General features: G+C 38.2%; 1 protein-coding gene across 6 annotated transcripts in view; it reads right to left on the bottom strand.

The window, feature by feature from the left end:
- Nucleotides 1-24,997, bottom strand: part of TBC1D5 (TBC1 domain family member 5) — a 251,111-nt gene that overhangs the window by 138,475 nt on the left and 87,639 nt on the right. For all 6 annotated transcript variants that reach the window (XM_057424934.1, XM_057424935.1, XM_057424936.1 and 3 more), the window contains 5 exons: nt 22,312-22,378; nt 6,000-6,108; nt 4,118-4,207; nt 3,942-4,013; nt 1,128-1,195 (listed from right to left, as the gene is read on the bottom strand). In XM_057424934.1, the coding sequence (XP_057280917.1) occupies nt 1,128-1,195; nt 3,942-4,013; nt 4,118-4,207; nt 6,000-6,108; nt 22,312-22,378 (406 nt within the window). The remainder of the gene's footprint in view (nt 1-1,127; nt 1,196-3,941; nt 4,014-4,117; nt 4,208-5,999; nt 6,109-22,311; nt 22,379-24,997) is intronic.

The raw sequence follows: 24,997 nt of genomic DNA, 5'->3' as shown, positions 1-24,997 counted from the left end.
GATATTAGTGAATATTACTCACCCTGCCACTTCCCATGGACTTAGTGTCTACATACATATTTTTAAATAACAATCTTACATCCAACATAACCCCCATAGAACTTTTCATTCTCCAATTATAGTTTAGATACGTATATATTTTAATCTTAGAACATCCTGATCTGTTTCCTTTAACAAACAAAAAATACCATCTGTTGTGAGAATGCACATGAAAGCATACTCAGATTTTAATTATATATCTCATGGCAAAATGCATTCAAGAATGGGTCTAGGGACGGGCACATAAAATATTCCAAAACCAGACAGCGATGATTTCTTCTGCATGACTTGGTTTCTGTAAATGAAAATGTGTGAGCTTGGGATTTGTAAAATCTATGACTATCACCACTTTTTTTCAAGTTATAAGGAAAAATATTTGCAATACAGTAAAATTTCACATGGTAGCAAACCAGTAATTGAATTTAATTAGATTTACACATCAGTCAATGCTTCCACTCTGAAAAGAAATGTTTTCAGGAACTGAGTGTTCTAACTCAAACAAGTTCCTCAACAGGAATGACCTAAGGGCCAAGAAGATGAAAACATAATCACAGTAATATTAGGACAATTTTTAAAAGGCATATGTGACAAATAACACTAGAAAAGTGAGAAATAAAAATAGAAAAGCTTAACTTCTCTAGATGAGTGACATTTCCCTTACTAATTGCAAACTGTTTATTTTTTAATTATTGATTGCTAAGAATTAAAGAAAATAATATGTTTGATATTTTATAATGATCATAATTTAGTTAAAAGAGCTTTTAGTTTCTCTTACTTTCTCTTTGCTTCAAATGTGAAACTCTGCTTTAAATTTCATATAGTAATACATTTCTTAATATCTTAATTTAGAAGAGCTTTTCTTCAATGATACCAGTAAATCTCCGTGGTTTAATGTTTAACTCAATTTTCTCATTTTTCACTCCGAGAGAGCTGTATTTTTATACATTTAATATATGTTTCCACACATTCATGTTTAACAATTCTGACATTTACACTAACCAAAGTCAAGAAAACACAATATAATGTATAACACATAAAAATGCAAAATCTAAGTTTATATATAGAAATTTCTGTAAAGATCTACATACGTTCTTGTCACATCTTGTTCAATCATTGCTCGAAGCTCTTTATCCTGGAAAAATTTATTCCAAAGACTCTAAAATAAGGAAAAATAATTGTATGAAATAGAGACTTCTACTAATAGCTCCGGCTAATATACTACATCAGCAAAATACTGCACAAATATTAACTAATTAATCCTCAAAATTCCTGGTAGAGTGGTATATCAGTATTGGTACATACGTTGGTGACAAGCCTAATGAAGTAACATTTGTGAATCAGCCCAATGAATCTGAGAAAGTCAGTTTAGATCAGAGATGAAAACATTCAAGTTCCTGGATCCTTGTTCTAGGCTCACTCCATTTGCTCACTGGACGGTTGGTCTGTGAGTTACTTGTAAGGGATCTACGAAGACTGTTAATAAAGGCAGAATAAATTAAAACTTACTAGAACCAGCAGCTCAACTGAAAAAATTCAATAGTTCATGCCTGGAAAAAAAGGTACCGTACTGTACTACATTCCTCCGATGAATGTATGTGCTTTAAATGGATGCTCCCATAATTTCCATACTAAGAAATTGTTTGGAATTAAGCTAGTTTGTCTTGGTGGAGGCATATGAAGATGACATACTTCTAATGGTACATATACACAGGGCAGGTCGAGACTAGCCATTCTAAAAAAAAAGTTCTGGTGGGGAAAAACCAGGATATTTAAAGCTCACTGTTGACACAAAAGAAAGAAACAAACAAATAAATAAATCAATGAGTTCAAAGTAGATTTAGTTTCTTCTGTATGTGTGCTTACGATGATTTCCATTTTCTTTCTTTGGTTTCCTTGTCTTGTTTACCAATATTTTGCAAAAGCTAACCTGAAAGAAGTCAGCAAATATTGTTGTCTGTATACTCTAGAAAAAAATTTTCCAAAGCCTATTCTTTATTGCAACGAGATGGTAGCTTGGCCATATTGATCAAAATATTGAACAAAATCTAATGCAGGTTAGTTTTCAGATAGCAACAGCACCAGCGAATGAAATACCGTACAAAGAGAGCTGATATAATACTTCAAGAATTGCAGAAACAATTCATTACCATGGTGGCTTATGGTCCACAGAAAGGAAAGAGAAAGTAAATTAGTGTTATCTAGCAGAAGAAGGTAAAATAACAAAGAACAAGTTAATTAGCTTCTATAGTCGTGCTACAAACTATGAAAAAAAAACCCTAAACTTTAATAGTATTCATATACTTGACAATGTCTTACATAAAACTAGTATCTTTTTAACTCACAGCTCTTTTCATGCAGCTAGATCACTTTTTGAAACTACCCTGCCCCTGCTCCCATCCCAGTCCATCAGCGAAATGCATAAAGGAAACAGAATCTGCATGCGAAGAGGAAACAAAATCCAGGACACTGAAAGGGTAAACATTTAAGTCACTGCAGAGGCTCAAAGGCACTTTGCTCTCCATTCCTAGGTCTGATTTGGCCTGTGGCTTTGTTTTATAGATGAATCCCCTGCCACATACTATGACATGTCAACCCTTGTCTTCTAAAAGACGTCACAGGCAGAAAGAAGGTTAAGCCACTGTGTAGGATCCCAAACTAAAGCAGAAATACTTTAAATCTTTCATATTTGGCACAACTTTCTGTCCAGCTGGATGCAAGAATGGTTTGATGGCATGCACAGTCATAGTGGCTGCAGAGCCACCAACATGCCTATCAACACTTCCATGTCTCAACAAGAAAATCGTTCTCCTTCTGCATTAAATATGAAGCAGAGTACCACACTACAAACAAAATATGGGCTTCTGTTTGAGAACAAAATGGAAGTATAAATAGCATCACCAATGATACCTGTGACAGTCTTTACAGGTGTAAATCTCTTAATGCAACCAAAAAAATTATTTTTATGGTACTAAGTTGCTCTTAAGTTTGATTTAGAAAAAATCCAAAGATGATAACAATTAACAGGAAAGCATAAAGATACGTGCTTTAAAATACTTAAGAGCTTCTCAGGTATTAGAAAATGCAGTAGAAAACCACCATAAAGAAAAAACCCAACCACCCAAACAAAAAAGTTGTTCAAAATTAAGCCCCTAAATCTATGTTAGCCCTATTCAAAGTGTCATGACTTTTAAAATTCCAAGCTACTAGGAGATCCTGTTAATTTCAGTGAGTTGGGTGCTCTGCACTTAATGACAGTCAGGCCAAATACTTTTACCATATACTTAGTATTTCTTTAAAATCTAGATCTTTCAATTTGGAGCTGGCTCCTTCTGGATTAGAAAAGAAACTTATTTCATTCAACAATAAAGAAAAAGAAAAACATTGGAAGAAAAGCCTATCTTGCAGCCTGGTACTTTAAACATTAACTCAGCACATATACAACTCAAGATACAGAACAATTCTATTTTTGCTGGAGAAAAACTTCCAAGGCTGAACAGTCTTCCAGAAGAGGGTTCTTTAGTATTTGCTGTTAACAGCAGTCCCTTCATATTGACTGTTTACACTCCTTCAACTAAAGCCATTTTACATCAAATGAAAACACACAGCAGTAAAAAGGCACATTGGTTAAAGAAAACATATGCTGTGAAACTGGACTTGCAGTCCAGCCCTGATTTTTTTGTTCATCACAATCTCCCTGAAAAATCAGAATATTAACCTGGAAATGAGCATTTCTGGTTGTTCGCAGCTGAGCCTGCGAACCAATTGTTAACACAAGTCAGTTTGGAAATTTAAGAAAGAGATTTTAGCACCTGCCATTTTGCTTTCCTCAGCAAGAACTCGTGTCAGAATGATGATGATAATGTTAGTAGCACCTGTGCTGATAGAAACAAGGGTCAACTCACCCCCTCATCCTGAGACAGTGGATTGTTGATTATCAGATCTTGCTGTCCCGCTTTCCGAGGGTTTGTGATGTGCTGGGTAAAAAGAGAAAAAAAATCAAATCCTCTCCTGCTATACTGTAAGTATTAATGTCTAAGTCAAAGTATGAGAGTAGAGAACCTATTTTGTGCCAACTTACAATTTCTTTGATCTTATTGTAAGAAGTTCTTAGGTCTGAAGTGGTTTTAATCCATTGACTTCTGTCTTGGGGTAGAACCTCCAGAAATAACTATCAACAAAACAAGATGAATCCATTAAGTTTCATAAATTTAACAGAGCTTTTCATATAAATCCTACTAGACAGCATAAACCATCTCAGCAAGGAGAAGCAAGTACTCTACACGTAAGAAGAAAACAGAGACCTACAAGATACCCCTGGCTTTATTATTTTCCTGTCAATAAATACGAAGGCAGAAATAGTAGCAGTTCTACTGTATGAAATAAGGCATTAAAGACAACTGAAGCCACAAACACAAGCTTTGTAAACTGTCACAAATCAGAAGACTTGACTGAGACTTCCAAGGCAGAAAGAAAATGCAAAGAAATGAAAATAAATATACAAAACTAGAAGCTATTTACAGAACATTGATGACCTAATGCAACTTGTTTAAAATCAAGCATGAATGCAGAGCAGAAACTAAACACTCAGAGATATTGCCCTACCTAAGAAATGGGAAAAGGGAAAATCTTAATCTATAGAAATGAAACACACTCGAGAATTCTGCAAGACAATTAAGAGAGTCAATTTTGCAAGAGTCTTTGAGAATGCCTACATTACAGTTCTTTCACATTTCTGTTTAAAAATGGTTAGAAGCTATTGGAAAATAACATTTGATTGCATAGAAAATAAAGAAGAAACACAGAGTATTTTCTTGTTTTTAAAATATTTTTATTTACACATTATAAAGTGTTAAGAAACAGTAAATGCTGACAAACAAAAAACATTCCCAAATTACCAAAAATATTTCAGAACTTAAGAAAAACATAGATAATATATTTAAAACAGGCAGCCTAAACCAGAGCCCTAACCCATATCTGGACATGAAAATAAAACCAACCAGATTTTTAAAATAAAACCACTCCTTGGCTTAATTAGCGGACAGTGAAGGACTTGATGCTTTTCTTAGTTCAGGGTTTTGAGTTATGGCCTCCTAATTTAGAGGCACAAGAAGAAGCAGGCTGGTAAAATAATCCTTGTGCCATACATTCATCTGGCCTCCTGAAGAAAGTATTTTCATTAACTTTAAATTTGTTCACTGCTACATACATTTCAAATTTCTTTCATTCATATACAAAGAGTATTTTCATTTTCTTTTTATAGGTCTTCATGCCAAAGTGAAGCTTGAGAAATTCCAAGTGAGGTAATTTGAATTATCAGTGCTAACATACAGTAACTCTACTAGGGAAAATGTTCTCTACTGTCATAGTTAGTGCACAAAAGAAGACCTGATCCCAGTGCAACAAAATTATTTTTGACTTTATATAGCATCAAAGTATTACTTTGCTTGCTTTCTCTCTTCCTTCTCTTGCAACTTTAAAAAATATAGTAAAAAAAAAATAGTTGTGTTTTAATACTGGAAGATCTGACTTCCTTCTCTATTCATCTTCACTATCTTATTTCATTGGGAAAAGCTGCTAGCAGAAGCATCAGACTGATTTTAAAGGAGTCCCAAGTTCCTCAAAACATAAATTTTGAGACAAAACTTCATTTTTATTTCTAGCACACAACTTCACTGCAGAGAGACTGAGAGGAGGTGGTGTGTGGCACTCAATCCTAAACACACCACCCAGCACAAGGATATTCTTTCCTAGGAATATTTTGCTATCACCTGCAATTCAGCTTTAAGGCAACTCAGTATGATTAGAAAATGTCCTATGAATTATAAAAATGTGTAGGAAAACACTGGGATGAAGTCTGTAGGAAAATTCATGATTCTTTGCATCAATAATCTTCCAGCGCATCACGTAATGTGTTGATATATTGCAACCACAAACTGTAAATAAATATTTTCTCTTCTTACCTTCCAGCAAACACTACGGAACCTGCTGCTTCTCAGCTGCCCATTAATCCCCTTCAGCCGTATAGTTGCCAAGTAATTGTTGTTTACAAATAGTTCTTCCCATTCTTTGCTGTGTGCAAAAGCAAAAGGAACAAACATTAAACAAAAAACAAGCTTTAGCTGATTTAAGGACTATATGATATTACACCATATCGGATAAGCCAGGAAAGGAACTTTTTTAAAATGTATATATTTAGTTGTGTACCACTTCTAAACGCATGGCTGTCTTTTTGGACACATTTCTTCTTTGGATTTAATGAATATGTAGATCGCTATAATTATGCCAGCTACTGAAATTCATAATGTCTATGGAGGCTATTCCATTTCCTCTAAAATGTTGGTACTGCAGTTCAGTGAATAAACAAGAAAAATGAATATTAATATAAGCACATTCATGTTTCAGCTGTAGACAAAGAAGTACCTATTCCAAAAATATGCAACAGAAAAGTATACTGTTGACTGTATTAGCTCCTCACACGACGTATTTGCTTAAATGAACCTTCTTTTCTTCCTAATGTCAAGCTGGGCAGTTAAGCATCATAGAAGATGACTTTCTTCAACATTTAGTGCTATTTACTATAGAAATCACTCCTACTTCTTTCTACATGATCGGTTTTAAAATTTTAACAGGTGCTAGCAAATTTAAAAAAACATCAAAAAATTAAAAAGCCTCACTGTATAAACTGTTCAAGGCAAGCTTCAGTACCTTGCAGTACCTATGGCTGACTAGATAAACAACCTAAATATGCCTCCCAGGCATGCAGGCACCAGGGGCCTAACACCTGTGCCTCATTAATATACAAGTAAATAGGCTCTACTGGGAAACAATTGGAAATTAATTGTCCCAGACCATCTCCTGAGTTTGAATAAAATAATTAAATCTATATTTCCCGCACCTTCTACTGAAATATACAAGAACAGCCTAAGCCATTTGATGGTCTTAGTAGCCCAAGACTTGCTCACAGACTCTGCAGCCCCTTTAAAATTCAAAGGGTAATTTCAGCGTAAGGAGCTGGGTTATGTGCAAGGAAATGTGTTTCAGATTTATTTTCAGTCCATGTCCTTAAGGTGAACATCTCCTTCTCCCCCTGTCGCATGGGAGACTATTACTTCTCCCTGGGAGACCAAATGAAACCAGAAAGAGGGAAACTACTACTATGACTCCAGGGTAAGATCTCACTAGATTTCCTTCGCTAAGAAAGGTCACAGAGTGGGTTATACTGAACAGCAACAAACTCTGGTTTTGCAAGGTGCCCTAAATATATGCAAACTAAGGTTAGATAATTTTCAGCCTTTTAAGCTGAGTTGTGAGGGGGAGTTTTTTTAAACCTTGTTTTAGGTAAAAATTTCACAGTTCCAGAACAGAATTATAAGATACACTTGTGGGGAACAGTTGGGGTATGGACTTGGCAAGCCAGGAAATTATGGTCCTGTTCCTCTGAGATGGAGCAAGCTGAGCTCACTATTCACACTGAGACCAGAAGCACTGTGTTTGTGAATGCACCTTTCAGCTAGGATCATTTTCAAAAACAACAAAAAAAGAGTTTTTACTTCTGGGTCTTGATTATTAATGACTATGAAAAGCAAAGGTCCTCCAGATAAGAACAAAGATGACTAAAACAGTGCTAGCTTGCAGGGCTTAAGGCTACTTTTAGCTTCTGGCAACTGCCAGTATTCTCAAGTGACCAACATAGCAGCGAGCAGTTCCAATAGTGTGGGGCAGATTCCCTCCTTACTGACACATCCCCCATTCTCCTAGTCAGACTCTCTGGCCATTCCACTGTCTCTCTATCTCCCATACAACCTCACCTCCTGCACCAAGCTGCCTACAACTATTTACCATGATTCTGTCTCCTTTAAATACAACGTATGGTATATAGCAGACACAGCTTGAGAAAAATCTGGACCTTTCTTTCACAGCCATTTATACTTCAGTAACTACAGTATATTATGCCTATCTAAGTAACCCTCCTGTTTCTATCATGTATAATATTCTTCAGTTGCCATTGTAAATTTTGTAGCATTATTGGCCATTATAACTACTGCCAAGCTGCCTCCCTAAGGTAGTGATTCTTCAAGAGTGACACATTCCCCTGTGCACACAACAGGTCAGCCTCTGAAGCTATTCACATTGTTCTGCAAGTGGATGACATTCCCACAACACCTTTGAAAATGCTGGTGTGTCAGCTGAGTTAGCAGGAGGTTTCAACCAGTGTAACTGTGAACAGAATGAACAGAGAGGAAAGAAACTCTTCAGGTTATTTTTTTCACCAACTGCTGGGAGTGATTGCTACACAGTAAGAGAGTAATTTCAACACTTCTTAAACGGTATTAGTGCCGATACTGTGCTTTGTCTTCTTCTTCCTTTCTCTCTCTCTTTTTTTTTTTAATTTGTAATGCAATTCCAAGCACGTTTTGCACAAAATTACATTTAAAACAGCCAAAAGAAATTTGGCAAGATCATATCTCCCCTGCACTCCCCTTGGCTGCTGGGATCACTAAAAAGAAAAGTTATAAGCAAATGAAAAAAAATTAAATTATAAAAGACTTGGAAGCTGGAATCTGCTTCAGTTTTAGTAGAGCTGAATGGTATCTAAAATCCTTTTGGAACAGCATTCACTAATTAATTTCTCAAATATTTTGAACAAAGGCTAATAAATTAAGCCTTACAGTTCTAGAGACTGTTTCAATAATAGTAACACTGTGTAATATCAACAAGCTATCAATTCTAAAAGGATAATTTCTTTAATGATATAGCCCTACTCTGTAAACCAATACCTATGAGCTTTGTTAACCCAGGCTTGCAGAAAACTCATTGGTCAAAGTGAAATGAGCAATGAAGATTGGAACTCAAGTCTACCACATCCCATTTGCTTCACTGAAGTGAAAGGCTTCAAGAGCCAATTGGAACCACTTAAACTATGAATAAGAACATGCAATTGTTTTTAATCAAACTAGAAAATTAAATGCATAATCATGTGTTAATACCACCTCTAGCTTGTACAATTAAAACAAAGGCAAATGCCAATGTTAAAGTTTTCTGGTTATTTTGTGCATATTTTTCATTTCATATTCTTATTTAAATATTCTGTCTAATAAACTGCTATATCTATTGTAAAGTCTTCATAATATAAAACCTGCACGAGGAAAAAGTTATTGGATTAATGTTTCTTTTGGAAACTTAAATTTCATATGCTGTACCCGTCCAATGTAAAGTACTTATTGGCATGAGTTAGGGACAGTTGCATTACTCTGAAGTGGGAAAAGTGCTCAATATGTACGAATGAAAAAGCAAGCAAATCAGTGGAAGGGATGAAGGTTACAGATTTGTTCTGAAAGGTTTGTTCTTAGCCCTCATCTGTTCCTTTCCATCTTTTGAAGCATGCATTTTTGTCATAACTACAAGTCTGAATCTGTCTGCAAAATAATTTTATGCTGGGCTCTGCTCTAGTACACATACTTACTTGCTTATCAGAAATAAGCCTGACCTCTTAGCAAACCACGTAAAAGCGTATTTATTATCCTTTTTCTTTCCAACAGGACATGATTTGTAGATCTGATTCTTCTAAGACAATTACAAGCATTGGATTTTCTGAGATAAAAGTCAAAAGATTTGTAAGAGAAATGTCTATGTCAACACACTGTGAGGAAGAAAGCACAATGAGCAGGACTTTACATCAGAAAGTGTAAATAAAATTCTACGTGCACTTAAATACCATTTTTGAAAAAGTATTTTAATCCCCAATGATGCTATACGCTAAAGCATCTTACTAAAGAACACTGGAAAGCCACCATTGCCCAGCCATAGACTAGGAAGCAACTATAAACTCTTTAAGAATGCGTGACACCAATAATGTAACAAGACACCTGGAAACTAATTCTGGAATGGAAACAGTAGTTCCAGAGTTTTATTGAGGCAACACTTAGCTGTGGCAGTGTTGGGAAGAGGTAACAAAGACTTTCTTACACTAATAGCCAGTAGTGGCACATCAGCCTCTGGCTCTGCTGCTAAATTTCAGTCTGCAGAATAACGGCAAAACCAATGCATCGAGATAGGTACACAGGCAGAAAAATGCAACAGTAGCCCACCTAAGCTCCTTCAAAAAAAAAAAAATAACTCTGCTCAGAAGAGGAAGAAATACCCCGGAGAAAGAGTGGAATACCACAGCTAGTAACCACCGCTGCATTTACCGATTTACAGGATAAAGCTGCTGATGGGTACAAACACAGATACTTCTAAAGGTTAAAGATACTGTAAGAAGCATTTTTGTACTACGATGCTCAGGCAACATCAAACTGTGTGGGAGACACTCAAACCCATAGAAATGTAACAATGCGAACAGGCACATCAAACTACAATCTATGTCACTGAAAAATGGTAAAGATTCACTCCTGGGACTGTAAGGACTCAGACCTACCAGGAAAATATTACTGTTCATAATTGTTTTGCTTTTAGTTGAAGCTGTGGGTTACAAAGAAACCAGTATTATCAAATCATTAACCAGTGTGTATCGATATTTTGTCTCATGCATTTTTAAAATATTCCAAGTATGCCACGTTTTAAAATGCCTTTTTTTTTTGTGCCCATGCTGAAACAAAACCAATATTATATTTACAACATTTGATGACAAAGAATATTTCTCAGTACACGGTAAAATACTGCACTACTACTAAAAGGTGTGAACATTAGCATACGTATTTAAGATTTCAACCTAAATCTCAAGCTTATTCTACCCTCTAGACCAATATTGAAGGATAAAATGGATAGTTTCACAGAGATCCAAAGAAAACTCTTGAGCAGTGCTGCCAGCATTGGCAAAATCATCTTAAACCAAAATGGTGTGCATGCATGCTCTCAGAAAAGCCAATTCAATCTTTTCATACCAGTTTTGGTTCATCTTTAGAATGTGCTCTATAACTGCTGAGACCCAAACTTGGCTCCCCAGAGGCACTCAGTAAAGCAACAGGCTACTGAACAGGCCATCAGAAACAAAAGAAATTATTGAATTATCATGTCATATGTTTTGTAATACGAGGTCTTTATTGATAGGAACATCAATAAGTGAATGTAGTACCTATATTTAAGTAGAGGCAGCAATTATTTTTAAACATACTGCATAAATCCAGAAACATGCACAGTTTGTATTATTTATTATGCCATAAAATTAACAGTTGAAAAAAAAAGTGAGGCAACAGCCATGAATGTAATAAAACCAGAGTTAATTCTATAAAAACAGGGGGAAAAAAACAATTGAAAGGCAGTATCAAGTAATAAGCAGTAAGTTTCTAAAAAAAAACATTTCTGAAACACATGGTTTTTTATTTGCTACCCTGAAAATCCACTTGACAGCTTTAATGTGAAGGCTTATCAATCTGCTTGGAAAAGAGATGTATTTTCCTCTGTTTCCCAAAGTCCTGCCTCAGGATACGAGGCAGAGTTAACAGCCATGTAAGTGTGGATATGCATGGCTGTGCTGCTGAGAGGCTCAGCATTCAAAGGGCAGATTTTTCTAAACAGCTCAGGTTTCATCTGTTTTTGGCTGCCACAGAGTTAAAAAGGCTTGAGTGAAGAAAGGTAAAATCACTTTCTTAAGGTAAACATTCCAGCAAAAAACTTAAGGTTATTAGCTAGCTATGCTCTTTAAGCTCCTGGCATGTGTGCAGTGCAGTTCAGGAAACTGAAATAAGGCCACACTGGCAGTGGGACACTTTACCAGCACCAATCCTAACAGCACTGGATCTGATGCAGAACCCCGAGATACCTTTCTCCATACCCCAAATTGTCCACTTCTCCTTGGTGGCTCTCAGCCAAAGTGCCAGGTTTGGCCCTGGGAGAACACTTCACTTCTATCCCTGTAATTGTTTAGCTTTTGTAGCAGTATTCTTGCTACAGCCATTTTGAAGTCTAAATTTCATCAGCTCGTTCTTCTCTTTACTTTATGCACACATTTACAGAATGGCAAAATAAAATGTAGATATTCTATTCAATTATTTTTATTTTTGTATTGTAACTCATTTGCTAAAAATTGCAGTCAAGGCTATCTACTTTTAAACCCCCAACAGCTTTGAAATCCTTTGCATGTACATATAGAACATTTTCTTTCTAGTTCTCATGATTGGAGTTCCCGTCTGTTATTTTACCCTTCTGCTAATTCATATCCTCAGCTAACCAGAGCTCTGTGAATTTTGTGTGTTCACATGCATGCAGCCTCATTATACAGACAGACATGCATTCCTTAAGAAAGAGGAAAGTTAAGAGTTTCCTCTAGTATATAATAGAAGTTAAAAGTTTCATCTCTACTATCCTGGTTTCAGCTGCGATTTAATTTTCTTCTTAGTAGCTGGTACAGTGCTGTGTTTGGGACTTGGTGTGAGGATAGTGTTGATAATACACTGATGCTGAGTTAAGCAGCTGCGTGGTACTTTATTTCCAGCTAGGGTTAAACCACAGCATCTACAAATCAGCAAACTAGAAACGGGATGTAATAGGGAAAGGGGAGATACTTTCTGCAGGAATATGCCTCAAAATGCCAAAATGTTTCTGCTTACTCACACGTGACTAAAGCAAGTTGCGAAATGACACAGAAATTACGATATTTAAAAATACACACCCGATCTCAAAACTTGGATGACTTTATAACGTGCAGGGTGATGAATACAAAACTCTAGCTAATACTGCTAGTTACACTTCAACTTTGTAAATTTGCCTATTTTGCATTAAATGACATAAGAAAATGAGTAAGTGATTTCATGATATAACTTTAATCTCTTGAACTGACTAGGCTTTATTGCCATAATTAAAAACCAGATAGTCTCACTAAAAGCAAATCTTTGTTCTTTAGATTTATTCCAGTTATACATTATGTTTATAATGTGTAAGACAAAAGGCTTATTAGAGACCTTTTGTCTTTGAGCATCTTTGTATTAAAAACTAATTCCTCAAATGTGCCATCTTGCATTCAAGTTTTACGTACAGTTCTAGGTAGTGGTGGTGGTTTGGTTTTTTTAATAATTGTTGTGGTTTAAACCCAGTCAGGTAACTCGTTTGCTCGCTTCCCCCCCTTTCTTGCCCTCCCCCTGCTCCCGGAGGGACGGAGAGGAGAATCAAAAAGAATGCAACTCCCACAGGTTGAGATAAGAACAGTTTAGTAACTAAGGTATAACACAAATCACTACTGCTACCACCAATGATAATAATGATAAAGGAAATAACAAGGGAAGAGAATACAACACCTCAGCACCAGCCGACCGATAACTCGCCCCCCTCAGCCCGACCAAGCTCCGACCGATACCTCCTCCAACCCTGCTGTCTCCCAGCCCTTCCGGCTAACTCCCAGTTACATCCTGGGCATGACGTGCTGTGGTATGGAATAGCTCTTTGGTCAGTTTGGGTCAGGTGTCCTGTCTCTGCTTCCTCCTGGCTTCCCCTCCCCCCTGGCAGAGCATGAGGCTCACAAAGTCCTTGGCCAAACCAAAACATCCTTGTTATCAGCTCTGTTCCCGAGCTGAAAGTCAAAACACTGCACTGCACCAGCTACCAAGAAGGAGAAAAATGACTGCTACTGCTGAACCCAGGACAATAATCAAAATGAAATCACTCATCAGATGCATTCTGAGCAGAGTATAGCAAAATCAAGCTTTCTGGCTTAATCTTCAGACATTCTGTTACAAAGGTGTGGCACACAACTCTTCCATTTAAATTCCCACTGAGCTAGTGGGGGCACTGAGGTACTATGTAGGAAAGAACTGTTCTTCTCCAGGTTCTTTTGTTGCTAAACTCAACCAACAGCTCACTCCCAGTTCTGTGGCAGATGTTCTTGCTTTTATGTCACTACACATCTCATGGACTAGAAGCTTACACCAGCATGATCAAGATCTCAAAAAGTATACTTTAGCATCAAGAAAAATCTAATGCCGTTCACCTGTCAGTCTTAAACCATGTTGCTGCAAAGATGATGCGGGTTCTGAGTTATAGACACTGATGAATTTCACTGCATTACTTAGACCTACAGACCTTAAGAACTTCTAATAAGTATTTCAAATTTATTAGTGCCAGATTTTGTGTTAGAAGGAAGAATGGTGAAAGGTTTTGGGGCCAAAATGAAAACACAGTTCCACCGGATTACTTTCTTTCACATCAAGTTTACTAAGGGACTAATGGTGCTTATGAAAAAGGAAAACCTTCAAGCTGCCTTTGCTGCAAGAGTGCATTGCTGGCTCATGTTCAACCTGAAGTTCATCAGGAGCCCCAGGTCCTTTTCTGCCATGGTATTTTCCACCCCTCAGCATACATTGGTGCTTCGGGTTCTTCCTCCCCATTTGCAGGACTTGTCAGTACTCCATGTTAAATTTGATGTACTTTCTGTCAGCCCACTTCTCCAGCCTGCCAAGGCTTCTCTGGATGGCAGTACAACCATCTTGTGTATAAAACCACCTCTCTGTTTCATGTCACCTGCAATTGTGCTGAGAGTACCCTGCCCATCACCAAAATCATTAACAAAGATGTTAAACATGACTGGACCTAGCACTGACACTCGGGGTATACTACTTGTTACCAGCTGCCTAGACTTTATGCCACTGATCCCTCTGAGAGAGTTTTCAGCCCACCTGCACTGTGCTTATCAACAGCTTGTCTTTGAAGATCTTATGTCTGACAGTGTCAAAGGCCTTCCTTAAGTCCAGGAAGAAAACATACACTGCTCTCCCATTACCTACCAGGCCAGTCACACAAGGTTATCAAGTTGGTCAAGCAGAACTTCCTTTTGGTGCAAAGAGGCCTCTTTGAACATAAATGGCATGAACCACAATGGCATCTAGAAAATGGTGCTAGGTAAGACAAAACAAATATGGATGACAGTTTTACTACTTCCTTGTGGAAAGAGAAGAGGATGCAAGTGCTGAGAATCCTCCTTACAGAGTGGAGACGCAGTGCCACTTCACTGTTTTGCCTTCTATTCCCAAATATTTGTATCCCAAAATATTTGAAAAACCCAATAGAAATAAGCTTGTTCTTTACAGCTCTTGGTTATGTGTGGACACAGAGTGGCCAAAGTTAAAAACAATAGGATATAACTGCACAGGGGTGGCTTAAAAATAAAGAAACATCACCTGTGTATGAACAAGACTAAATAAGCTTGTGTAGATGGAAAACGGATGCTTTGCAACAGATTTTTCCACAAGGTGAAGGTATATAAATTGCTGATATCTTCACACTACATTTAACATATGAGGACAGAGGCTTAGCTGCCAAGGAAAGCCACAGGTCAAAGAAGAATCAGACTAGTTTCACTACCCACTTTTGGAAGGGGATAGGAACAGTGAGGAACAGCTTGCATCCCTTGCCGTCTTTCTTCTGCATGCTCAGTATCAGTCCTGAGGTTGTTGGCTGGCACACAAGAAACATGCCTCAGCCAGCAGGACCACATTGCCTTTTTGCAGTAAGAAAGAAAACATCTGGTAAGTCGATTCTTTAAGAAGTCAGGGGCAAAAACAGAAAATGAAAGTCTTTCTTATATTAGATCTTCTGCCTATTTGAAATATTAGCAGGAGGAGGAATATACATTGTCTATATAACCCACAACTTTGAGCAATCATCACTTGTCAGTGGAGTTTGATCCACAAGGGAAGGAACTTTATCTTGATAAGCAGAGTAGAAATTAAACTTACATACAAAGTGCAGAGAAGTATCAAGAAATTATCCAGCATAGTAGTCATAGGTTTCTAAATCATAAAGTAAGTTAACAATACAAGTATGAAAAGTGATCTTTTTTTAGGCTATGTATTTATTAGAAGCATTATTAATGTATGAATCCACCTTGGAAGAAAATAAGTGTCCTTGAGATGTTAGATTCTATCAGCCAAATTGAATGTCTGCATCAATGGCTCTCCCTAAAAGTCATAATTAGGTCATTAAAATATATTTAGAAAAATAGCCTGTAAAATAAAGTTAAAAAATACTCACCTTCATTTTATTTCATAGGTCACTGTTATACCATCTAATAAGATAATTAAAAACATGCAAGCAGCTGGTACTGAGGCTAAACAGATTAATGTAATAGTCTGTAGTCATATGTGCTGGCAAGGGGTTCACCTCTTTGGCGAGGAGAAGGTCAGCTGCCCTTGGGAAAGCAGGAGAAAGACAGTATTTCTATCTTCCAGTGGCACTGCACTGCAGATACTGAAACTAGAGACCCACACTTAGTTTTCTTTTCCTTCTGGTGAAGTCCGGACAACGTGCACATCCAGAAAAGGCTTTAACTAAAGCAGTAAAATAACACACTAGAGTGGAGCTGAAATACTTTTCTCATGTTTCTCATGCTTTAAAGTTCCTCTAAATTCTCATTCAAATTTTTCTAATAGTGAGCTTCTACTTTTGATGACATGGTTCTAGGAAACAATTTTCATTAATTTCTTATTAGCAAATCTTCTTACCTAGTACACAAAGAATACTTCAGTCAGAGCCTGATGACCAACTAGAAAATTCTCCATGACCTCACAGGACACATTTGCAAACTCATACTTAGAAATATGTGCCAGTCACACGTGCTTTTCACTTACATTACTTACAAACTTTATGACCTAAAGGGAAATGCTCACTCACTGAACATAATCAGCATTAAATCTCTGCCTTGATCAACGCAAGCAAGAGTCACAAATTCTAAGGTGACACCATCATATTAAAAATAAAACTGTACAAATAGTTCTGAGCATCGTAAATATATGAGAGAACAATGATCTGACATCCTTTATTAATAAACACACACACACTCAGAAGCTTGTATTGGAGAGTGTAAAATTGTCCTTTAAAACAGAAAGTGTTGGAATCAAGTACAACCCTTCCCCCCATTTTTTTTATTATTAAAACAATATGCTCTAAAGAGCACTTTAATAGCAAAACATATTCACATTCAAATATTTTTAAACATTTGGAGCTGTCTCTTCTTCTAAATGAATTGTAGAGAGACCACTTCTGATAAAGCATAAAATGTCTTTTGTTTCAGTAAATATTTTCAGTATCGTTTTGTATCTATTAGCCTTCTGCAGCCATGACATCTACCATGATCCAAAGATGCCTTTGCCTCTTCTAGGGTGAAAATTCACTAGCCAGTATTTTTTAAATACGAAAGACTGAAACACACTGGGTAAACAACACTATCATCACTTTTACCATATTACTAACTTACTATAACGATATTCATTGACAGTATACTAAAATAAGTCCAAATCTCTAATGAGTCCTTAAAGAAATAACAACCATTTACCATTGTTACCTTTCAAGGCAGTTTAAGATTCACTTTGTGTCTTTCATAAGGTATTAGCTTCTCATTTTTACTTAACATGCAGCCCAGAACTATACCTATCAACAGAATATTCAACCCAACCAGCAAATTTACAGCCAGTCTCATTATATGATGGGAGTTACTTGTTACTGAGCAGAAAATACTCATTTTACACCTTAAACACTGTAATGCTACTTAATAACAGTGGTAGCTTGCCAACTACTGGAAGTCAGAGATTTCTTTTATATATATATGTGCATAAATATACCTCACTCCCCACATATATATACTGCACTATCTTGCCTTACCATCTTGCCTCGAGTTATAACGGTAATACTCTGGCAGAGATATATGGAACCACTTTTAAAATACTAATTAACTTCAGTTTTGTAAGTTGAGCTGTAATCCTCGCTGAGAGAATACGATTATTATTCTGGTGAAGTCATAGCAACGTAGCCAAAGTCGTATTTATTACATCCACTTTGGACTAAGGAATATGGAGACAAGAGACTGGCTTTAGCCTTCACTTATTTGTGGAGCATTAAAGATGGCTGAGGATTCACTACAGTTTAGGCTGCCTTAAGTAAATGGAACCATGCTCTGTCCTTCCACTTACTTTTAGTTGTCCATTCTAGCAACCCTCCTTGCACTGGCACCGATACCCATCTGAACCTCTGTCAGGTGAACACTGTGAGCCAAGTCATCAGAAACACAGTACACAGTATGCTAGAGATTGGAAGGGACCTCAAAAGATCATCTAGTCCAATCCCCCTGCCGGAGCAGGAACACCTAGATAATGTTACACAGGAATGTGTCCAGGCGGGTTTTGAATGTCTCCAGGGAAGGAGACTCCACAACCTCCCTGGGCAGCCTGTTCCAGTGTTCCGTCACCCTCACTGAGAAGAAGTTTCTTCTCAAGTTTAAGTGGAACCTCTTGTGTTCCAGTTTGTACCCATTACCCCTTGTCCTATCATTGTTTGCCACCGAGTAGAGCCTGGCTCCATCCTCGGAACACTCCCCCTTTATATATTTATATACACTAATAAGGTCACCCCTCAGTCTCCTCTTCTCTAGAGACCCAGCTCCCTCAGTCTTTCCTCATAAGGGAGATGCTCCACTCCCTTAATCATCTCAGTTGCCCTGCGCTGGACTCTCTCCAGCAGGTCCCTGTTCTTCTTGAACTGAGGGGCCCAGAACTGGACACAATATTCCAGATGGGGTCTCACCAGGGCAGAGTAGAGGGGAAGGAAGACCTCTCTCGACCTACTAACCACCGCCCTTCTAATACACCCCAGGATGCCATTGGCCTTCTTGGCCACAAGGGCACAGTGTTGGCTTATGGTCATCCTGTCGTCCACTAGGACCCCCAGGTCCCTCTCCCCTACACTGCTCTCTAACAGGTCATTCCCCAACCTATACTGGAACCTGGGGTTGTTCCTGCCCAGATGCAGGACTCTACACTTCCCCTTGTTATGTTTCATCAAGTTATTCCCTGCCCAACTCTCCAGCCTGTCCAGGTCTCACTGGATGGCAGCACAGCCTTCTGGCGTGTCAGCCACTCCTCCCAACTTAGTGTCATCAGCAAACTTGCTGATAGTACACTCAATTCCCTCATCTAAATCGTTGATGAATATATTAAATAATACCGGTCCCAGTACTGACCCTTGAGGCACTCCACTAGTTACAGGCCTCCAACTAGACTCAGCCCCATAGACTACAACTCTCTGGCTTCTCTCCTTCAGCCAGTTCGCAGTCCACCTCACTACCTGATCATCCAGACCACACTTCCTCAATTTAGCCGTGAGGATGCTGTGGGAGACTGTGTCAAATGCTTTGCTGAAGTCAAGGTAGACCACATCCACCGCTCTGCCATCATCCATCCACCATGTTCTTTCCTCATAAAAGGCTAAGAGATTGGTCAGGCATGATTTCCCCTTGGTGAAGCCATGTTGACTGCCCCTCATAACCCTCTTATCCTTGATATGCCTTAAGATGGCACCGAGGATAAGGTGTTCCATCACTTTCCCAGGGATGGAGGTGAGGCTGACCGGTCTACAGTTACCCGGGTCCTCCTTCTTGCCCTTTTTGAAGGCTGGAGTGACATTTGCTTTCCTCCAGTCCTCAGGCACCTCTCCCGTTTCCCAAGACTTGGTAAAGATGATGGAGAGTGGTCTAGCAATGACTTCCGCCAGTTCCCTCAGCATCCGCGGGTGCATCCCATCTGGACCCATGGATTTATGGATGTCCAGATTGCTCAACTGGTCTCTAACCCATTCCTCATCGACTAAGGCAAACCGCTCCGTTGACTTGACTTCATCTAAGGTCTCAGGGGTACAGGGCTCTTCAGGACTGCCTGCAGCAGAGTAGACAAAGAAGGCATTCAGTAACTCTGCCATCTCTGTATCTTCTGTCACCAGGGCACCGATCCCGTTCATCGGTGGGCCTACATCGCCTCTGGTGTTAGTTTTATCTGCCATGTATTTGAAAAAGCTCTTTTTGCTGTCCTTGACCCTTCTCGCCAGGTTTAATTCTAAGGATGCCTTAGTCATCCTAGCTGCCTTCCTACATCCTCTAGCAGCAGCCTTATATTCCTCCCAAGTGGCCAGCCCCTCCTTCCATGACCTGTAAACTCTCCTCTTCCACTTGAGCATACCCAGCAATTCCCTATTTAGCCACGCAGGTCTCCTGGCCCTCTTCCTTGACTTCCTACGTGTCGGGATGCTCTGATCTTGAGCTCGGAAAAAGTAATCCTTGAATGCTAACCAACTATCTTGGGCCCCTTTACCTTCAAACAGCCTTGCCCATGGGATTTCCCCAGCAATTGCTTGAAAAGGCCAAAGTTTGCCCTGCTAAAGTCCAGGGTTGCAATTCTACTTGCTATTCTACTGGTCCTACCACACAAGATCCTGAATTCCACCATCTCGTGGTCGCTGCAACCAAGGCAGCCCTCAACCCTTACTGCTTCGACCAGATCCTCCTTGTTAGTGAGGATGAGATCCAGCAGCGCTCCTCTCCTGGTCGGCTCATCCACCATTTGCAGGAGGAAGTTATCATCCATACACTGGAGGAACCTCCTGGACTGCGGCTGGGTTGCCGAGTGGTCCTTCCAGCAAACATCAGGGAAGTTAAAATCCCCCACGACAACCACGGCCTGTGACTGTGAGGCCGCTCTCAGCTGCCTGTAGAAGGCCTTGTCAACTTCCTCACCCTGATCTGGTGGTCTGTAACAGACACCCACAACAGTATCGCCCCTGCCAGCCTGCCCCTTAATTCTCACCCACAGACTCTCAACTCTCCCTATAAAGAATGAATAGGTTTGTCTAGGTTAGCTCCCTGGACTGGCTCACTGAGAGTGCTACTGCAAAGTAGAGAAGGGATAGGAAGAAAGAGTCGGACCCCAGTACCACAGTTTACACAATCATGGATCCAGAGCCTATCTGGAGCTGGCTGCTTCTTTTTCAAGCATTGATGACTTTCAAGAATAAATGTCCTGGAATTTATGGCAGAGGGAACTCTCAACTCCTTTCTTCTGCTGATCTGGCTAAATTCTTTCTTGCATGTGTTTCAGAGACTGCTTCATGGTCTCTGTATCTACATACACTTCTCACCTAAAAACCATAGAGGTTACTCTGGGTGGTATTTTTGAGCCCTTCTTTTAACTTAGATAGTATGTCGCATGCATAGAGAAAACAAATATGACAAGAAATAGAGTCAGGCAGAAACCTGGAATGGATTTGCTAACATATTTTTCTCAAAATGAACATGCTAAGTACCCTTGAAGGGTTTTATATCATCACAAAGTAGGTTTCATTAGAGCAGACTTACTAGGATACAGAAAATAGGAAAGATTTGTAAATCAAACCTCCCCTGTCCCACTGAGTCCCTGCAGGTACACCTTTTTTTCCAACCTTGCTCTCAGTCCAGAAGCTTCCTCTGAGTGCTTGAATCGCAACAAACTCTTTGCTGTTCCCTCCAGGTCCTTACAAAAAGTCTTTCTTTTCAGCATCCTCAAGACCAGGCCGTGTTTTCCCTGATCTTCTCAGCAGCCTTTCAGTCACCAGCCTACAACAGGCTCCTCGAGCCCAGCACAGCTCACTGCCTGCAAGATGGTGCAATATTCCCAGGGCAAGGCAAACAGGCAGGTTTCTCCTGCCTGCCTACACCTCTTTGAAGTACAGACTCCAGTAGACTACAAGCAAAAAAATTAAAAAGATGCCATCCATTATTGTTCTCTAAATGAATTCAAAATAATCATGTGGTAAACTTGTTTCATTTTGCCATACTTAAGCATCAAAATCAGATGCAGTCGTTCTGGTTAGCACAAATCTCACTATTAAATTACCAGTCACAAGGACACAGATTTAGCATCTGTAGCAGAGGAAGCATTTTGCTGGCTGAAAGATAGAACTACACATCTGCTGGTTACTCTTCTGTGCTTTCAACTGCAAGACTCAAGTTCAGTGACAGTGCTGCAGAAAGTTACTCAGCCTCATGGTTTTTAACTGGTGTTTACGACCAACAGAACTGAAAAACTATTTTCCTGTCAGAAAACCTAAAATTTAAGAAATCCTGACTCTTTTTTTTGACCTGGAACAGAGTCATAGATCCAGTTACTTTGGAGACGATCAGAAAGGTGATCCCTGGTGAGTTAAGTATTTCAGTGTTTAGCTTAGCTGCTATGAGTTTAGGGGAGAATTTCTACTTTATTCCATACCTTGGAGGGAAAAAAAAATCCCTTAAAATTATTTAGGCTTATAAACACAGTATACTTTCATTAGGTAAGTATTTTGAACAGCTTTCTCAAAAAATAATAATGCAAAAACTTTTCAAATCATTACTTAATGAAATCCTTCACATCTTTTAGTCTCCTGACTGTTGCAATTTAGTGTGTACAATACTCTTAAAATATATGGATCTGTTCTTTTGCTTTTAATATATTATGCTGCTTATTATATTCAAATTTTTAAAAATTAGAAAATATAAAAATTACCAACCTGTAAGAAATAAATGTTCCATCAGAATCTGAAGTGTGGTGTGTGCTTCCGTTTTCATTTGATCCTCCTAATACAAATATAAAACACTTTTGTTACGAGACAAACCCTGATAATAAATAACACAATATTGATGAGAATCACAATTGATTTTACCATATATTGCAATTTTAGTTTACAACAAAGCTTACATAGGTAAGTCTCAACTTTACATCTTCAAATTCTTACAGCTGGCAAGAGAGACAATAAGCCTTCATGTTCAATTTGGAGTCTAAATGTTCTGAAAATCTGAGATTTAATTTCACTTGAAGTTTTGGTTTGAGGACCTAACTAAACACAGTTTTACTAGTACAAGGTTAGAGATGCATACCACACAAACAGATGAGTTTGATTTTTAAGCCAAAGAATGTAAAAGTTAATTTATTTTGTGACTGTATGGTATCAGGCACTTTTTGTCCTAGCACAAGTTTAAAGCTTCTCTGAAACTACTTAACACGTCTGCAAAACATCTTGTTTTACATCCTGTGGGCTGTTTATACATAGATCAGCGACGTTCATAGAAACTGAGGATTACAAGGAAACCTTCCTCTCTATAGTAACTACTATTGAAGGACTGTCAAAAGCCAGGAACAATAATCTATTTTTTAAATGAAATTTATCCACATCCTTTTTTATTTATTCTTGCCCAACCTGTCATTTAGCTTGGTAATTCTTCTATGCCCTTGTGTATTTCCATAATTCATTTACAGACAGCATTGCGCATCCTTGTGCCCTCTGTTCTGCTTACTGAAATCAAGTTCTTTCACAGTCTTTTCCTGAAATGAGGCTCATTATTCCCTGTTTTGTTTAAATCAGTCCTCCTTACACATGAAAAAGAAGGGACAGGAGCTGTAGACAGCATACTTAAAGTTTAACCAGTTTATTCTTTGGACAGTGGTTTTCTTCACTATCAAAAAAATCTTGCTTGATACAGTCTATAGTCATGTCACATCAGCTTGCAGTTTCACAGCCATCATTCACCAACACTCCTACATTTTTACTCTCTATTTTTATTTACAAAAGAAGTTTGCAGTTTACAGTAGCAAACCTTGCTAGTACAATACTGCATTTCATACTATTTCATGTTGTTGCTCTTTTCCTCAGAAATGACCTATCCTATTTGAACTGAGTCTCCTTGCACTGGATACTGCATATTCTCTATGTAGTAATATGCGGTATCTGATATTCTAATATTTTTTCTTCTTAAAAACTATTACTGAAGTTTCTCACTTTGTGGCAAGACAACAAATGAAAGTATTGCGTAAGATCAGTTCCACCACGAACTCCACTTAAAAAAATTCTTTCATTAAAATCTGCATTTCTCAATTCAACTTATAATTATTATACTTCACTAATCCCCATCCTTTCTATTTCATAACATCTCCTGTGGCACTACATCAGATGGTTTACTTAGGTCCAGACAGACTTAACATATTTCCTTAATGTATATTTACAAAGGCTAGCAGCTTAGCTAGGCACAGTCTCCTGTTTAACAAAAGCCCTGCACCAAAGTTACACTATTTACTTTTTTCTTCCTCTTCCAAAGCCCTGCACAGACAACAGCCAACTGATATAACTGCTTTGCAACACTTTTTTTCTCTTAATCTAATTAAAGGTACTACATTTTTCCTCCTTCACATACATGCTATCAGACATGAACTAAGACTGAAAAATTGTTCCATGCAGCAGTATTTGTCAGTGTTCTTGAAAGACATTTACTCTGCAAGTCACATTCTTTACTCTTTATTGTATGTGCTAATTTATCATATATACCCAACACCCTTTCATTTTTTATTCTTTTTTATTTTCAGACCCTTGCCTAATATTTTATTTCTACTGAAAACTAACACTTTTCTGGTTGAGACCACACCTGAATTATATTTAATATCATTTGCCCATTCGCACTTGTCCTGGGTTCAGCAGTAGCAGTCGTGTGAGCAGCAGTGGAGCATAGCCTTGCAGAGAATCTCACAAGTTGCCTGACTGGGTTTAAACCACAACAGTAGTGCATTATAGTTTTAGTTTTCTTCCCCTCAAAGCTTCTTTACAAATTCAAGTAATATTTTCTTGTTAATGATCTAATTCAACTTCACTTCTGTTAACTGTCACTATAACCCCACACTTTCTGACATCCAGGAGGTAGCCTTCTTTGCAGATCAAGCTGGTTTTGTTTCCTTCAAGATCTTTGCTTACTTCAGGCATTCTTTAAAAATACTTAATCACTCACTTTGACAGAACTGTCCTTCCAAGTGTTTTTTCTCATCTAATTTGGAATGCATTTTTTTATTAACTTTTGCACGATTGTCTAAAATATATTCCAAACCTCTATTACATTTGAGCCTAAAATCACTCCATCCAGTTGATTTCACTTATTAGCTCTCAATTTATTTTGAAAATGGAAATCCTACTTAATTGTTCTGCCTTTTGTTTACTAAATTTAACTAAATTAATAACACCAGATATTTCATCCAGGAAACCCTCCCATTATTAATAACCATCTGTCCCTTGCGTCTTGAAAAACAGTCTCCCATACTGGGACAATTTTAAGTAATATGCTTTTTCACATATTGCCCATCTCCACATCTGATCCTGAGCACTCCGTGACATGACTGAGCTACGTTCCGTCTCTTTTAAAGCCATATGGCTAGGT

The sequence above is a fragment of the Pezoporus wallicus genome, unplaced genomic scaffold, assembly GCF_028554395.1.
Source record: "Pezoporus wallicus isolate ANWC-B61680 ecotype Strahan unplaced genomic scaffold, APGP_CSIRO_Pwel_v1 contig_3181, whole genome shotgun sequence".
Lineage (NCBI taxonomy): Eukaryota > Metazoa > Chordata > Aves > Psittaciformes > Psittacidae > Pezoporus > Pezoporus wallicus.
This window is presented reverse-complemented; position numbering and strand designations above follow the sequence as displayed.